This window comes from Dasypus novemcinctus, chromosome 2, assembly GCF_030445035.2.
Source record: "Dasypus novemcinctus isolate mDasNov1 chromosome 2, mDasNov1.1.hap2, whole genome shotgun sequence".
NCBI lineage: Eukaryota > Metazoa > Chordata > Mammalia > Cingulata > Dasypodidae > Dasypus > Dasypus novemcinctus.
Window position 1 is genome coordinate 92,925,965 of NC_080674.1, and position 17,710 is coordinate 92,943,674.

At 36.7% G+C, this 17,710-nt stretch overlaps 1 protein-coding gene across 2 annotated transcripts in view; it reads left to right on the forward strand.

Annotated features, from left to right (window-relative positions):
* The window catches only part of POLR3G (RNA polymerase III subunit G), a 43,407-nt gene that overhangs the window by 16,546 nt on the left and 9,151 nt on the right, over positions 1–17,710 (forward strand). For both annotated transcript variants that reach the window (XM_004470627.4, XM_004470628.5), the window contains exons 2-5: positions 732–880; positions 3,421–3,550; positions 11,658–11,714; positions 14,033–14,083. In XM_004470627.4, coding sequence (XP_004470684.1) covers positions 764–880; positions 3,421–3,550; positions 11,658–11,714; positions 14,033–14,083 — 355 coding nt within the window. In that variant the 5' untranslated portion in view covers positions 732–763. The remainder of the gene's footprint in view (positions 1–731; positions 881–3,420; positions 3,551–11,657; positions 11,715–14,032; positions 14,084–17,710) is intronic.

Genomic DNA, 17,710 nt, shown 5'->3' on the forward strand with positions numbered 1-17,710 from the left:
CCTCCTTCGCGCTGGGCGGCTCTCCTTATGGGTACACTTCTTGCGCGTGGGGCTCTCCTATGTGGGACACCCCTTCGTGGCATGGCACTCCTTGCGCATATCAGCACTGCGCATGGGCCAGCTCCACATGGGTCAAGGAGGCCCGGGGTTTGAACCGCGGACCTCCCATGTGCTAGACGGATGCCCTAACCACTGGGCCAAACTCCGTTTCCCAGAAATTTTAGAAAAGCCTGGAGATCTTGATTTAATTGGTCCAGTTCATTGATTCACACAACTTCATTGTGCATCAGAACTACTGGAAGGGCACATTAAAACACAAATTCCTGGGTTCATTCCCAGCTTTGTTTCTGAAGGTCTGGAATGAGGTCTCCAAACTGCATTTCTAAGAAGTTCCAGGTGATACTGCTACTGGTCCAGGCATGGCTCTTTGAGAACCACTGCTCTAGTTTTTAAGGTCCTTAAGTGATTCTAGTGGACAGGCAGGATTAAGAACTACTCACTTTCTAGTATTGGTCTTGTGATAAAGTAAACAGGATTTTCTCAGGCTTTTGGACCAACCTGTATTCAAATTGTGGTCAGAAAGGTAGTTTTATTTCTTCACAAGATTTGCTTTCCAGAATAATTTTAACTGGCCTTACTATAATATTTCAGGGTTAGTATTTTAAATTTCGTTCTAAAATGTTAGTTTCATTTTTTTATATGCTTTAAAAAATCTTAATTATGTCTTTCAGAATTTGCCACTTTTCTGGTATAACCAATTCTGATGGCTGGGAATAAAGGAAGAGGACGTGCTGCTTATACCTTTAACATAGAGGCAGTTGGATTTACCAGAGGCGAAAAGTTACCTGATGTAGTGTTGAAACCACCTCCACTATTTCCTGTAAGTACCTTGACAGCTGAATTCTCAGTTTATTTTTATGTTTCAAAGAATATTAAAGTTTGATATAGGACTTGAATATACAATGATATACTATGATAAGAAAGTAAAAGAGAGCAGCACAAACTTTACTTACCTTTAACTTAAATATTTCAGCTGTTCTTCTCTGAATCTTTTCCATTTTTCCAGACTGCTTTCTTAAAATAGAGGGAACAAGACTGTATATGCCTTTCTATGAATTTACTCAGTACTGTGTAAACGTAGAAAGAATTACATTTCAATTCTTTGATCTTCTATCATTGTTATTGATGTCTTCTAATATCAAAATAAATGTTTTAAAAAGCCAAGTTGGGGGAAGTGGCTGTGGCTTAAACAGTTGGGCTCCCGTCTACCATATGGGAGGCCCTGGGTTCACGTCCCAGGGCCTCCTTGTGAAGGCAGGCTCCCCTGCACGCTGCAGAGAGCCACCCGCCGCAAGCGCAGCAGAGCCGACTCAGCAAGGTGACACAACAAAAAAGGGAGACAAGCAAAAACACAGAAGAGCATGCAGCAAATGGACACAGAGAGCAGACAGCAAGCAAGCCGCAACGGGGGAGGGAAAATAGAATAAAAATAAATACAGATACAGAAGAACGCACAGCTAATGGACACAGAAAGCCGATAGCACACACACACACACAAAAAAAGCCACAGGGGGATATTTTAAAAAACAAAGTCAAGTTGGGTTTTATAGTTGTTCTCAGCTTCTACTCTAAACTACCCTACTTTCACTTGATGATTTTTTTTTTCATCTTATTATTATTATTTCATCTATATAATTATTATTTCATCTATATAATTTAATTTTGGCCTTTTTTTCCACTGAACTTTTGCCTATGTTTTATTTCCCTATTTTTTCAGAATCACTTTGAATATTGCTAATATTTCTCAAAATATATGCATCTGTACTGCATTTACTGTTGCTTTTAAGTTTTAATGAGTATGCTGCAAGTATAATTGGTATCTTGTAATATAAATATAAAACTTTTGCTTTATATTTAGTTTAAAAGACAATCTTACGTATCCTGGTGCATGTGTGCTACAATATAAAAAATAAACAACTCACAAATAACCAGGCACCCCTCCCCTCAGGAATCCTTTCCCTATCTCAGAAGGAAAAGTCCCTCATTGAAGGTTTTAAGTAAGTAGAAGGCCCCAAACAAATGTATCTGGGGATCTAGATTTCTTATATGGTTAGTCTCTGCTCTTGTTATTTGGCCTTTCTGATATTCAGTACAGACTTAAAACAACGTCAGGTATCATACACTTACAGTGATTGTTTTAAAACAAGCAGTGTTCCATGCCTGATTGGAGATTAATTCTTAACACCGAGAAAGCTAGGATACAGTGTTTTCCACTTGGAATAAAAATTGAAATTTTCTTAGGTTCTGTCTAATCTGGCTTGTCGGATCTCTCTCTGCCCTTCTGCCCTTCTTGATCCCCAGCCGTGCTGGCCTCCTTGTTCCCTCAGCACTGTGATCCTGCTGGTTTCCCTGCCTGGAGCCATCTGTCCCCCAGTCTTTGCATGGATGACTTTCTGATTTTATCCAGATCTGCTCAAATGTGACTTTCCCAAGAGGCCATTCACGTTTATCCTGCGTAGATTAGCCGTCCCACTCTCCATTTTCCTTGTAATCGGTCAGTCACTCTTTCCTTACCCCACTTCATTTTTATCCACATCACTTATCATTACCTGAAATTATATATTATCTTATTTGTTTACTTATTTGTTATGTGTTTTTCCCCTAGAATTTAAGTTCCATGAAGGCAAGGAATTTGACTAGTTTACCATGGTATACTATTTTCTCACAGTGTCTGGTGTATAGTAAGCATTAAATAAATAGTTGTGATATGAATAATTTGAGTCAGATTTTGAAAATGTACCTTATCCTTATCCTCAAAACAAAAATGTCTTCACCATGTGCCCTGAGAACCTACTTTTTTTCTAAATGTGTGTGTATAGGTATAAGTGTACACATATATACCCAAATACATATGTATTTTTTAATTGAATATATAGGCTCAAACCACTTTCTACCTGTACTGGCTTATAAATTTTTCATATCTGTCTTTCTTCATGAAATATTGGTAAGACTTTAAATGAGATAATGGATTTTGAATATTGAGTATTTCTGGTCATAGTAAGTAGTTAGATGATAGCTGCTATTATTACTATTACTTTGTATGCTACTGTTCCCACCCCTACCACCACCAGTAATTGAAATTAATAGAATACTGGAGCAGTTGCTCTCATTTGGAGGACTTGATCTTTAAAATGTGGAATCACATTAATCAAGATAATAGTAATTTAACAAAATGATTATCAGTGCAGTTTTTAGGGCTGGTAGGAAAATTAAGCCTCTTTCCTACCTCTAAAGTAAGAAGACAGTAGGAAGCAGTCTAAGAGGTTAAATAGATTGCATTTTGCACATTATTTGACAAATATGATATTAATATTAAATATGATATTTATTTTAAAAATCCTTGTCTCTCGATTTAAACAGGATACAGATTATAAACCAGTACCACTGAAAACAGGAGAAGGGGAAGATTATATGCTGGCTTTGAAACAGGAGTTGAGAGAAACAGTGAAAAGAATGCCCTTTTTTATAGAAACACCTGAAGAAAAACAAGGTATTTTTTTAAAATTGTGAAAGTGCATTATGCATCTGGAAGACTTCATTTTGTGATATATTTTGCATTTACCAGAAATCAAATTTGACTCATTCTATAAATTACCCTATGCTGTTCTTGAGCCAGTGAAATTCATTTTCTCTGTAGACCCATATAGACCCATACAGTTTTTCTCAGGGACAAGATCCTGGGTTCAATCCCAAGTACCTCCAATTAATTCATTAATTAAAATAAGTTATATTAAATCATTAAAATATTTATGTGAGTCTTTTAGAAAGGGACTTTGAGGACATATTTCTGTTGGTTTCTTTGAGTGATTAGCTTGTATCTAGGCCAAAAGGCTCTTTACCTTTGGTGAGTGTGCAATAGATTTAAAAATATAAGGGATCTTCTACTTCTGTTCCTTTTGGGAGAAAATGCTTACACAGAATTTTCCAAATTGATACAGGTATATTCTCCTTGGAAATCAGGTTTCCCTCTATTTCCTGTTGTAATATGGTTAAAAAACACCATGGTTGAAAATAAGTTTTTAAAAATAGATTATATACATTTTATGCACATATGTAGGCTTATATAACATATGTATACCTAAAGTTTATTTAATATACTTTCATCTATGTAGGTATGTATGTATAAACCTGCGTAGTTCTAAACATCAGTCTTGTTTCTGTTCTCATTTCTTTTATTGCCAGTGAGCAGACAATGAGTGAAGACAATGAGCAAACAGATGAGGAGCCATCTCGTGGGGTAGAATGGAGTACATGTCTTTTATTTTTAATTGACTTTATTTTTTTAAAAGAGTTTCAGATATACAGAAAAATTGAGAAGATAGTAGAGTTCCTCTATACCTCATACCTAGTTTCTCCTGTTATTAACATTTTACTTTAGTGTGGTATATTTGTTACAATGAATTAACCAATATTCACATACTATTATTAACTAAAGTCCATAGTTTATTCTCATTTCCTTATTTTTAATGCCTTTTAATGTCTTATTCCTAATGTCTTTTTCGGTCCAGGATCCCATTGAGGATACCATGCTACATGTCTCCTTAGGCTCCTCTTGGCTGTGACAGTTTCAAATGCTTTTCCTTTTTTGATCATCTTGACAGTTTTGTAGAGTATGGTCAAGTATTTTGTAGGATGCCCCTCTATTGGAATTTTTCTGTAGTTTTCACATGCTTAGACTAAGTTTAAAGGTTTTGCATAGGAAGACCACAGAGATAAAATGCCGTCGTCCTCATATCAGGTTAATATACTGTTAACATGACTTGTTGTCACTGTTAATGTTGACCTTGATCACCTGGCTGAGGTAGTGTTTGTTAGGCTTCTACATTGTAAAGCTACTCTTTTCTTCCCTTTTCCATACTGTTCCTCTTCCTTGAGGGCAGAGCATCTAATAAATTATTTGGAAATTTACTGCATAGGGGGATTTGTTTCATCTCTCCCATGTATATATGTAATATTTTTCAGTTGTTTGTATCAATATGGACTTATGGATATTTATTTTATGCTTTGGGTTATAATACAATTCCACTTTATTTTATTACTCAACTTGTTCAGCTTTGGCCATTGAGAGCTTTTTCAGTTAACTCCTGTGTCCCTTTGACAAACCGTCATCAATGTAGGTTTTTTTTTTTGAGTACTTCTCTGCTTTCTGGTGTTTAAGGTGCTTCAGGCTCATCTTGTATACTTTCTGCACCAGTCTGAGAAGGAGCCATTTCTTTGAGGAGCCCTCGTTTCTGTTATTGGAGAACAGTATGTTAGACCAAGAGCCAGGTGCTGTTTATGCTCATTGCTACTGGGGTGTCATTACTTCTGGGTTCTCTCAGCTGACAAAGAAAGGAAATATATGTGTGTGTGCTAAGACATCTGTAGGTTCTTATCTATAAATATTTCTATAAATCATGATCTGAATCTATATTAAGCTAAACGTGAATTGATACTGATATTTTCATCTCTAATCCATTATCATATGATCCATCATTGTGGTTTCCTCCCTTTGCTTATCTTTAAATTCCCACTGCAGTAATGAGAAACTTGGTTGTCACTGTCTATCATCCATATACTTAACTGTTCAATTCCAGTGTACATATATAGCAGTGTCAGAGTTGAAACAATTTTATAACTAGAATACACTGCTTATGTGCAGTTCCTTTTCCTTTCAGTCTTACAGACTCCACTCATTTCCAAAGTAAAAGATCAGCACCTTTTCTCCCCACCCTCTAGAGTGAGGTTTTTTCATATACTTGTAATACAGGTAGATTCTCATGTCACAGTCTGCGTTTCTTCTTGGGAGCCCTGCACTTCCTAAATGATTTATTTTTAATTTTTAAAGAAGCTTTAGATTACATAAATGTTACAGCAAAAATATAGGGGGAGTGGGAAGTGGATGTGGCTCAAGAAGTTGAGCCCCTGCCTACCACGGGAGGTCCTGGGTTTGGTTTCTGATACCTCCTAAATAAGATGAGCAAGATAGCAAACTGATATGATGGGCCGACATGGTAAGCTGACACAACGAGATGATGCAATGAGAAGACACAATGAGGAAACACAACGAGAGTCACAGTAAGCAGGGAGTGGATGACACTCAAGCGACTGGACACCTCCCTCCCACATGGGAGGTCCTGGGTTCAGTTCCTGTTCCCTCCTAAAAAGACGAGTAGACAGCAAGCACAAACAATGAGGGGTGGTGGAGGGGAAAATAGATAAAATAAATCTTAAAAAATACATATATAAATATAGGGGGAGCTAAGGTGGTTTAGTGGTCAGTGGTTGAGCACCAGCTTCCCACATATGAGGTCCCAGGTTCAATATCTGGCCCCAGTATAAAAAAAAAAAATACATATATATATATTTGTATATATATATATGTGTGTGTGTGTATGTATATATTTAGGAAGCAGTTGTGGCTCAACTGATAGATTGTCCCCCTACCATATGGGAGGTCCAGAATTATATACCCAGGGCCTCTTGACCTGTGTGGTGACCTGGCCTATGCACAGTGCTGCTGTGTGCAAGAAGTGCCATGCCATGCAGGGGTGTCCCCTGCAAAGGGGAGCCCCACGTGCAAGGAGTGCACCCTGCAAGGAGAGCCACCCTGTGCGCCAAAAAAACTCTACCTGTCCAGAAGTGCGCCACACACATGGGGAGTTGATGCAGCAAGATGATGCAACAAAAAAGCGACACAATTTCCTGGTGCCTGCAGTCGGACACAGAACACACAGCGAATGGACACAGAGAGCAGACAACGGGGCGGGGGGGGGGGGGAGGGAAGAGAAATATATACACACACACACACACACACACACACACACACACACACATAGTTTTATATATATATGAGCCTAAATGATCATTTTTAATTTGCCTACATTAGAGTTCACCCTTTGTGCTTTAAAGATCTAGAGGTTTTTGTTTTTTGTTTGTAAAGATTTATTTTATTTACTTATTTCTCTCCCCGCTGCCACCTTGTTTTTCACTTGCTGAGTCTGTTTGTCTTCCTTGTATCTTTTAGGAGGTACTGGGAGCTGAACCCAGGACCTCTGATGTGGGAGGGAGGTGTCTAATCATTTGAGCCTCCTCTGCTCCCTGTTTTGTTGTGTCTCTCATTCGGTTTTTCATCCCCACATCTCTTGTTGTATCATCTTGTTGCATCATGTTGCCGCACCTTCCCATCATGTCAGCTCACTGTCTTCTTTAGGAGGCACCGGGATCCGAACCAGCAACCTCCGTTGTGGTAGGTGGGAACCCAGTTGCCTCAGCCTATCTGCTTCCCTCTAGGGGTTTTGATAAATCCATAATGTCATATATCTACCATTACAATATCATAGAAAATATCACCACCTAGAAGTTCCCTGTGCTTCACCTATTCATCCGTCTCCTCCCTCTCTCTAACTCCTGAAAACCACTGGTATTTTTATTGTCTCTCTAGTTTTGCCTTTTCCAAAGTGTTATATAATTGGAATCAGGCAGTACGATCTTTTCAGACTGGCTGCTTTCACTTAGCAGTGTTCATTTAAGGTTCTTACATGTCTTTTCATGACTTGATAGCTCATTTCTTTCTACCACTGAATAATACACTATTGTATGAGTATACCACAGTTTCTTTATCCATTCACTTATTATAGGACATCTTGGTTGCTTGCAGGATTTGGAAATTATGAATAAAGCTTCAGTACATATTTGTATGCAGGTTTTTATATGGACATAAGTTTTCAAATTATTTGGGTAAATACCTAGAAATGTGTTTGCTTATTCTTACGGTAAAACTATGTTTAACTTTGTAAGAAACTGTCAAACTTTCTTCCAAAGTAGTTGTACCAATAGATCAAATCTGGGTCTTCCCATTTGATAGGTGGAAGCCCAATCACTTGAGCCACCTCCACTTCCCAGATGTAGGTTTTTTAAATATTTTTTTCCCAGGCTGTGGCTTGTCTTTCCATTCTCTTAACAGCGTCTTTTGCATAGCAGAATTTTTAATGTTAATGAAGTCCATCCTAACAAAAATTTTCCCCCATGGATTGTGCTTTTGTGGTATATCTCAAAAGTGATTTGTAAACCCAAGGTCACCTAGATTTTCTCCTTTTATTTTCTAGAGGTTATATAGTTTTACATTTTATGTTTGGATCTATGATCCTTTTTTTTTTTTTTTTTTTTTTAAGTGGGTACTGGGAATTGAACCAGGACCTCATATATGGGAAGCAGACACTCAACCATTGAGCTATATCTGCTCCCTCTAGGATCCATTTTGAGTTATTTTTTGTGAAATGTGTAAAGTCTGTGTCTAGCTTCATTTTTTCCCATGTGGACATCCAGTTGCTCTAACACCCTTTGTTGATAAGAATATCCTTTCTCCACTGAAATGCCTTTGCCCCTTTGTCCAAAGTCAATTGACTGTTTATATGTGGGTCTGTTTCTAGGCTCTCTATTCTGTTTCATTCATCAATTTCTCTTTCCTTTTGCCAATAACACACTGTCCTTGTTACTGTAGCTTTTGTAGTTTATCACAAGTCAGGTGAGGGCAGTCCCCCACTTTGTTCTTCATCATTATTATGTTGTATATTCTGAGTTTTTTGTCTTTCCATAGACATTTTCGAATCAGTTTATATCCACAAAATAATTTACTGGGATTTTGAACAGGATTATATTGAATCTATAGATCATGTTGGGAAGAATTGATATATTAACAATATTGAATCTTCCTATCCATAACATAGACTGTATTGCCATTTATTTAGATCTCTTTTGATTTACTTCATAAGAGTTTTGTAGTTTTCCACCTATAGATCCTGTGTCTATTTCGTGAGATTTATATCATTTTGTGGGTAGGTGGGGGATGCTAAATGTAAATGATGGGGGCTTGAACTAGGACAAGTTAAAATGTCACAATGCTTGCTGTTCTGAACAAGATTCAACTTTTTTTCTTGAAAAATTTTTATGTTGGTTTCTGCCTACCTTTGGTTAATTTCCAACATTCTGAAAAAGTTTATTCTGACAATTTTGCCCGTTTTCTTTTATTGAGAGAATTTTCGGAGATCTTTTCCCTTCATTTTTCTGTTTTCTGACATATATCTCTGTTCATGCCTTTCATTATGTGAAATGTGTGTTTTTGAGATTCTTTTATCTTCTGTATCAGTTTCTGAAGTGCGTTTTTTTCCCCTTAATGTCTTTTTTTTATGTTTTGATTTGGTGGTGTCATCTTTAGTTTTTGTACCTACATATCAACTCTGTTGTACATCATGGATGTAAGGCCAAGAATGAGGGTAGGAAGTTGTGTAGAAATAATACTAAAGGAGGGACCTGCTTCACTGAGTTTCTTCATTTTGTGGATCCAAAGTTATCCATGGAGGAAAAAAAAATCCTTCTCTTACCTTGAAGTCTCTAGACTAAGTTGTTTAGATACTGTGCCAAAAATCATTTTGAATGAATGACTTTTACCTGATATTTATTTTTTAAAAAGCTTAAGTATCAGGCTTTGTCATAGATCTTTTTTTTTTTTAAAGATTTATTTTTTATTTATTTCTCTCCCCTTCCTCTCCCCTCCCCAGTTGTCTGCTCTCTGTCCATTTGCTGTGTGTTCTTCTGTAACCACTTCTATCCTTATCAGTGGCACCAGGAGTCTGTGTTTCTTTTTGTTGCATCATCTTATTGTGTCAGCTCTCCGTGTGTATGGTGCCATTCCTGGGCAGGCTGCACTTTCTTTTGTGCTGGGTGGCTCTCCTTACGGGGCACACTCCTTGCACGTGGGGCTTCCCTATGTGGGGGACACCCCTACGTGGGGGGACACCCCTTCACGGCACAGCATTCCTTGTGCGCATCAGCACTGCGCATGGGCCACCTCCACACAGGTCAAGGAGGCCCGGGGTTTGAACCACGCACCTCCCATGTGGTAGGCAGACACCCTATCCATTGGCCCAAGTCCACTTCCCTGTCATAGATCTTATAAATTAACAAAGGTGTGCAATAATATCTCATTTTGAGCAGCAGTCATTCTTTTGTTTTAACATTTTAATTTGGAAATTTTCAAATATACATGAAAATGGTATAGTAAGCACCCATATTCACATCATTCAGTTATAAAGTCATCATAATTTTCCAGTCCTGTTTTATTCCCCATATACACTTTTGTTTCTTTTCCTTTTTTCCTGGAGTATATAAAGCAAATCTTAGGTAAGGTGTAATTTCTTCCCTAAATACTTAAATGCACATTTAAAATTGGTGTTTTCTTAAACATAATCACCATTCCTTTATAACAACTAACAAAATTTACAATAGCTCCTTAATGTCTATCTGATCGTTTCTTTTTTCTTGAATTTTTCTCATAGTCTCAAAAATACTTTTTCATAATTGGTTTATTCAAACCAAGTCCCAAACATATTACCCTTATTTCATCTGGTTGTTAGGTGTGTCATTTTTTGTATTTATCCATCGATTTTCCTGGCATACTGAGGGTTAAAGTTTTTAAAAATATGTTTTGGAGAAATTTATAAAAAAGGAATTCTTGTAATCCAAATGCTGGGCATCTCTAATTTCATGCACTGACTTTTACAGATGAGAACCTGAGGGCAAGATTGTTTAAACATTTGCCTTGAAGTCAATCATTTAAATACCTAGAAAAGCCTGGACTCTAGGCCACTGCATCTATTATTTATTTTAGTTGTTTTTCTTTAATACCATAGCCCTTAGATTACTTGGAAACATTTTCTTAATGTAGAATAAAAATCAGTACATATTTGGTCCTTGACTTTTATATGTTCATCTTTTGTATGACCTTTCCTTTTTCAAATGTTTTTACTCGTAAACCACTTTTTATGATGAGTCATTGTTTCAAGCTATTGTACTGTAATGTTGCTTATCAGCCTGTGGTGCAGGGAAAGTGCCTGGGTCCTTATCAAGGGAATTTCTTGAAGCAAGTTAAGCAAAAAAGAAGCAAGAGCCAAAGTTGTGTCTTTTCCTTTGGGAAGCTCAGAGGTCCCCTGCAGAGTTCTCAGTAGTGAAATCAAAATTTACACAGTGTTTTTTGTGTCCTAGACAGATTATCCTTCCCAGGTCAAACTTTGCTTACTCCTCCCACTTTGTCCCATTTACGTCTTCAGTGGGTTGTGAAAAGTAGCTCAATGAAGAGCCTAATTGAATGATTATGTGCCTAAGTGTTAGAGGCAACCAATCCACCCCTCCACCCCCCCACTTAGGTACTTAATGCATCCCTGTTACACAAGGTTTAAGATTGGGAGCTGGGAGGGAATTATCACAAGAAGAAAATAGAAGATGACTGAATAGACCTTCCTGCCCTTGTATGCGAGTGGCTTCCTGACCTGGCTCTGGGCTTTTGTGAAGATTCTTACAGGTGTCAGGTTATCTGACACTAAGGACCATAATTGGCGTTTAGGTCTTGGCTGGCCTCCCCATCCCCTACCACCTTCTTAAACATGTAATTTTCACTGAACTTTTCAATGAGTGTTCAGAAACACATGATGTACAAATGTAGGAAACTCTCATATGTGAAATAAAAGATGTTATCTAGTGTTTTCAATTGTTTAAAAGGAGTGACTTAATTTTCCCTTTATTTTGAATTTTTCTAATAAATATCTTTGTTTTTCCTCTAGATATTGAAAGGTATAGTAAGAGGTATATGAAGGTGTTCAAAGAAGAATGGGTACCAGGTAATGATAAAAAGGCAATGTTAAAATAAATTTTAAAGGCTGTTTTCTTACCTGAAATCTTTTTTTGAGGAGCAACTTTTATTTTCACCTTAGGAAGATAAAGTCTCTTTTCCTGTAATTAGTTGGTAATGTAAATCTTTTGAAAACTAAGATGAAAAGATTTTTATACTGTAACAAGGAAGAGTTTAAATGTTTCTGTGGATGTACTTAAAATACATGTTTGGTTTTTTTGATAAAAATAGAATTTACCAAATCATTTGCATTTTCTGGTTTCTTTTGCCAAAAATCACTGTTTTAACCCTACTACTAATAGTGCTTATTTCTTTGTTCCTGAGTTAATTTATATCTTTTGAGGAAAAACCAAAATTTTAGTTTTAAGGATATTTTAGGCCAAGCTCTTGGAGCTTTCTTTCTTTCTGGCATAGACTAGTTTTAGTTGTTAAGATGCGTTTTTAAAGAACCATATGTAAGAGGGTTTTGTTTTCAGTGTTCCACAGTTTTACCTTGAATACAGACAAAGAAGAGATCCCATGCAGTTGATTCATTTTGCAGATAAAAATAGTTGCTATAGGAATGGAGTGACTTTCCATTTGACAGTGGGCAGTTCTACAGCCCAGAACTAGAACCCCCAATTGACTTCACTTCCCTTTTACTTCCCTGTTGTTGGTGTTAGATGGAAACTACTTTTCCATGGTGATAGTTAAGTGTGAGTGCCCCTGGAAACACTTTTGGAGGTCTCCCATTTCTTTCACATCATAAATAATTATTTCCCAAATGAATCTCTTTTGATACTTTCTCCTGATCTATGAGTACTTTATAAAAATAAATATATTCATAGCAAAATTTATTAGTCCAAGTAAAATGCATGAACTTAAAGGTTTTGTTCAAAATGCTGATTTCTTTATTATTTATTAGTGGGCAGTATTTTAAATTCATTTTCATATTATTCATTTTCTACTTAATTCTTTGCTTAAAAATTAAAAGAAAGTGATAAATTAGAGGAATTGTTTTGTTAAAATGGGCAAAGTCATTTAATGGGACTATTCTTTTCTACAGCTATTTATATTTTTAATTTTAAAGTTTTCAAATAATTATTAGAACTATTTATTTCATTTTGTATGTGTTGGGATGTGATTGCGTACGTTAATTTTTGAAGGAAAAACTTTGTGTAAGAAATACATATCAACTACAGAAAACCTACAAACTAGAAATATATGTCAACTACGGAAAATTTATCAATTACAGAGCAGTCAAATAAATAATAATTAAGAAAAACAGCTGTAATCCTAATACAAATAATTACTGTAAGATTTTGTTCCTGTTTTAGTCTGCTAGGCTGCTGAAATGTAACATACCAGAAGTGGGTTGGCTTTTACAATGGGGATTTATTGGCTTACAAGCTTCCTCTTCTGAGGCCATGAAAATGTCCAAACCAAGGCCTCATCAGGCCATGCTTTCTTCCAAAGAGCAACTGCCAGTGATCCTGGATTCCTCTGTCACATGGCAAGATACATGGTGGCACCTGCTGATCTCTTCCTTCTCTTCCAGGTTTCATTGCCCTCTGCTTCTAGCTTCTGTGGCTTTCACTCTTAGCTTCTGTGGCTTTCTCTCTGTTTCTCTCTCTGTATTCTCCCATTTATAAAGGGCTCCAGTAAAAGGATCGAGACCTATCCTGGGCCATGCCCCAACTGAAGTAACCTAATCAAAAGGCCCTACTTACAATAGGTGAATACCCACAAGAATGGATTAGCTTTAAGAACATGGTTTTCTGGGGTCCATATAGCTTCACACCATCAAATTTCCTAAGCTAGAACTTTCTCTGCACAAATAGAACATATATAAAATATTTATGTTAGCTTTATTTTTAAAAATGGGCTTCTGTACATATTTTAAAATATGGCTTCTGTACATTTTTAAAAACTCTTCAACAGTTTATCATGAATAATGTTTCCTGTCCATAAATGTATTTCTACATCATATTCTTAATTGTTATGAACAATAATTTAAATTATTTTCTATATTTAAATTTGGCTATATAAATAGTATGTAGCTGTTTAAAAAAAAACACTAAAATTTTGTAGCACTACTTCAAAACTCTTTTTAATAACTTTTCAAAACTCTTTTAAATAATTGTTTTTCTTTATGGGAGCAAAAATACCACTCTATCTTTTGGTTCCTTGGCTAAATCTATACAGTTGTATACTAATAAATTTTATTTTCATTGCATGGGCAACTTTCATTGTGTTGTTTAAATAACTATGTCCACAGCCGCGTCCTAGAGTGAACTGCAATTTTTGTTTCCTCTTTTGTACACATAGATTGGAGAAGACTCCCAAGAGAGATGATGCCAAGGAAAAAATGCAAAAAAGGTACATTGACCATATAATAGTAATCCAGGTAGGAAAAGGTTATTGCCTAAATTCTTTTAATATGGAATTGTCATCCTGAAGTTACATTCAATGTTCTGAATGCTTTTATTAAAGTGTATATGGCATTTTGCTTATTTTGCTAAAGCTTGTTTTCTGATTTTTTTGTTTATGTTGTTGATTTTTTGTTATGGTTTATTTTGTTGTTTGTTTATTTGTCTTTTTTTCAATTGTGGAATTTTGATGTGTTAGGAAAGTCTTTTCACTTATGCAGTGCTTTTCATTTGCACCTGAGCGTGGGCAGATTGCTGCTCTGATCAAAATCGGGGCTCTTTTAACAAGTGGATTTTGGATGGAGAGTTAAGAGTTAGTCTTTTTTTTTCTTTTTTAAACATACTAATTTAAGATGAAAGTATTTTTATTTTTGTTTTATTTCAAATAAAGTGCTTGAGAATATTTAGCCTTACTCAGAACATTATATGTTGTGATATGGCAGTTTATCTACTGTCTTTTATACCCTTCCCTTTTATTGGGCAAATATATTATTTTCATAATAGGCACTATAATATTTTCTCCTCACAGTGGGACAATCTTGAAGCATATTATAATGATTTTCTAAGAGACTGGCAGGTTCTATTTATGAAATAATTCTGAAATAATATTTATGAAATAATAATGCTGATCCTATCCTAGTAGATAATAAATCTGTAGTAGACATTAAAAAGCTGAAAAGAATGTATCTGATTTGGAAGAATTCATATTTTTAAAAACACCGCACTAGCCACTCTTTCCTAGAGCTTCATATACAGATCAATCATTAATTAAGGTTTCTAGTCTTTCTTGATTTCCACTTGTAAACAAAGCAACAAAACTTTCTTTTTCCATTCTGGTCTAATATTTTTTGTTGTGTATCTTGTAATTTTTGTGTGTTTTTACTAATAAGCTTGTACTTTCCTTTTTTTTTTTTTTAATTTTTTTATTTTTTATTGACTTTGTAATAATATTACATTAAAAATATATATGTGAGGTCCCATTCAACCCCACCCCCCCACCCCCCCTCTCCCCCCCCCCCCAACAACACTCGTTCCCATCATCATGACACATCTATTGGATTTGGTAAGTACATCTTTGGGCACCTCTGCACCTCATATACATTGGTTCACATCATGGCCCATACTCTCCTCTATTCCATCATGTAGGCCCTGTGAGGATTTACAATGTCCGGTGATTACCTCTGAAGCACCATCCAGGGCAGCTCCATGTCCCGAAGACGCCTCCACCTCTCATCTCTTCCTGCCTTTCCCCATACCCTTTGTCCATTATGTCCACTTTTCCCAATCCAATGCCACCTCTTCTATGTGGACACTGGATTGGTTGTGTCCATTGCACCTTTATGTCAAGAGGAGGCTCAGATTCCACCTGGATGCTGGATGCAATCCTCCCATTTTCAGTTGTAATCACTCTAGGCTCCATGGTGTGGTGGTTGTCCTTCTTCACCTCCATCTTAGCTGAGTGTGGTAAGTCCAATAAATCAGATTGTAGGTGCTGGAGTCTGTTGAGGCTCAGGATCTGGCTATCACATTGTCAGTCCAGAGATTCAAATCCCCTAAATATATCTTAAACCCCAACATTAACTGCACCTCCAGCACATTAGCATGAAAGTCTTATGAAGGGAGATCCCATCTGAGTCCAGATTCATCACACATAAACACCATTTCCAAAGAGGGGCCATCTGCCCTGGTAGTTAACCCCATCGGCCATGACCATAACTCCCATGGGTCTCTTTAGCCCTCAAAGGAACCAATATCTGGGGGTTGTATCTGCTTTATCTGTCTCTCTGACTCTGCTCAGTTGTGCATGAGGGCAAACCTTCTGCCAGCCTCCAGACTCTTTTTTAGAAACTCGTAGCCATATAAACTCATTTCTCCTTTCCATTTCCCCCTTACTTTAGGTCAAACAGCATTTTAAAGTCATGGTATTTTATGTAGACATGGATATTCTGCTGATCCGCATTGAACCTTCCGTATAAGGTCATTTTCCAGTTGCATCATCAGTTGGTAGTTGATAGTGGTCCCTCGTTGCCAGGGAGGCTCATCCCCGGGTGTCATGTCCCACGCTGGGGGGAAGGCATTGCATTTACATGCTGAGTTTGGCTTCGAGACTGGCCACATTTGAGTAACATGAAGGCTGACAGAAGGAAATTCCCAGGCACAAAGTTGCTCTAGGCCTTGTTATTATTTTGGGTTTATCAGCTCACAAGCATAGTCATTAGTATCAGGGGCTCACTGTTGAACCCTCACTCCCTCCCGGTCCCCACCACTGTACCTGGGAGACTGTCGCTGCTCCCCTAGGGACCACGACAGAGCACCACTGGCCAGGAACCCAGTACCCCCCCTACTGTGGTTTTTAATTGTTGCCACTATGAGTATATCCAAACATTACCATGCACCCTGGACATATGTTCTGTACAGCTCCCTGTCTGTACTTTCCTTTTTGTTGAACATGATCTCCACTGATTCCCTTGAAAGTAATACCAAAAGAATCAAGGGGGAAAACGTTTGGTTGCCGAAGAACCTGCTCCTGGCAAGTGTTGAAAGAAAGAGCCAAAAGTTCAGATAGATGCATATATTTGGTCAAAATTGGAAAAAATATTCACTTTAATATTTTGAAGTTAAAAGAGTCTTGAAACAAATTTTGATCAGACTTATCTTCCAATGATGCATGTAAGACATTATGTAAAACCAGAATGAGAGGTGGCAAAGAATGCTGACTGGACTTGAGGCTGCCACTGACTTTTTTGGTTAAAGGATTAACAATTTAAAAAAATATATATTTGTTTACCTTACTATAGACTGTGTATCATTTTAACAGACTTATGTGTTATGAAATTAAATAATATTTATTGAGATCTTGTTCTCCTATGATACTATACTTTATGTGCTACAGTTCAAATTAAACAGTCTTTGCTCTCAAGAGTGTGGGGCAGAGAAAGTTACCCATCATTAAATCTAACTGTTAGTTTTGTTTGAGCAAAGCCTCACCAACATATATGTTTGGGAGCAGTGTGCTCAGTGACTACCTAATGGGCAGTATGTTTTAACACAGTAAATTGTAAATTCCATCTTTATAGGTTATCTACCACAATCTAAAAAATCTCTTCTTCTGTAGGTTAAATGTTAATCTTTAACAAAATTACATCTTTCTGAGCCATATTTTACTGTTACCAAGTAATTTCTAGGTGTTTGTTTTGATTTTGGAAAAGCACTATAATATTTTCTCCTCACAGTGGGACAATCTTGAAGCATATTATAATGATTTTCTAAGAGACTGGCAGGATCTATTTATGAAATAATTCTCTACTCCCTGCTGTTTCAGAATTTCCTCAAAATGCAATATTTTGATAAGGCTAAAAAACATTATGTATTTCAAAGATGTTAAAATATTTCATTTCATTTATAGCACTTTGGATTCCCAGGGTCATATAATGGATGTGTTCCGATTAACCATTTTCATTGTCTTTCCAGACATAGTGCTGTATTGCATTAAATATAACCTGTTTTTCATTTCTTTTACCTTTGTTGGATGCATATTTATCCTGCACTTCTTTATTTTAAAATCTTGGTAAAATTG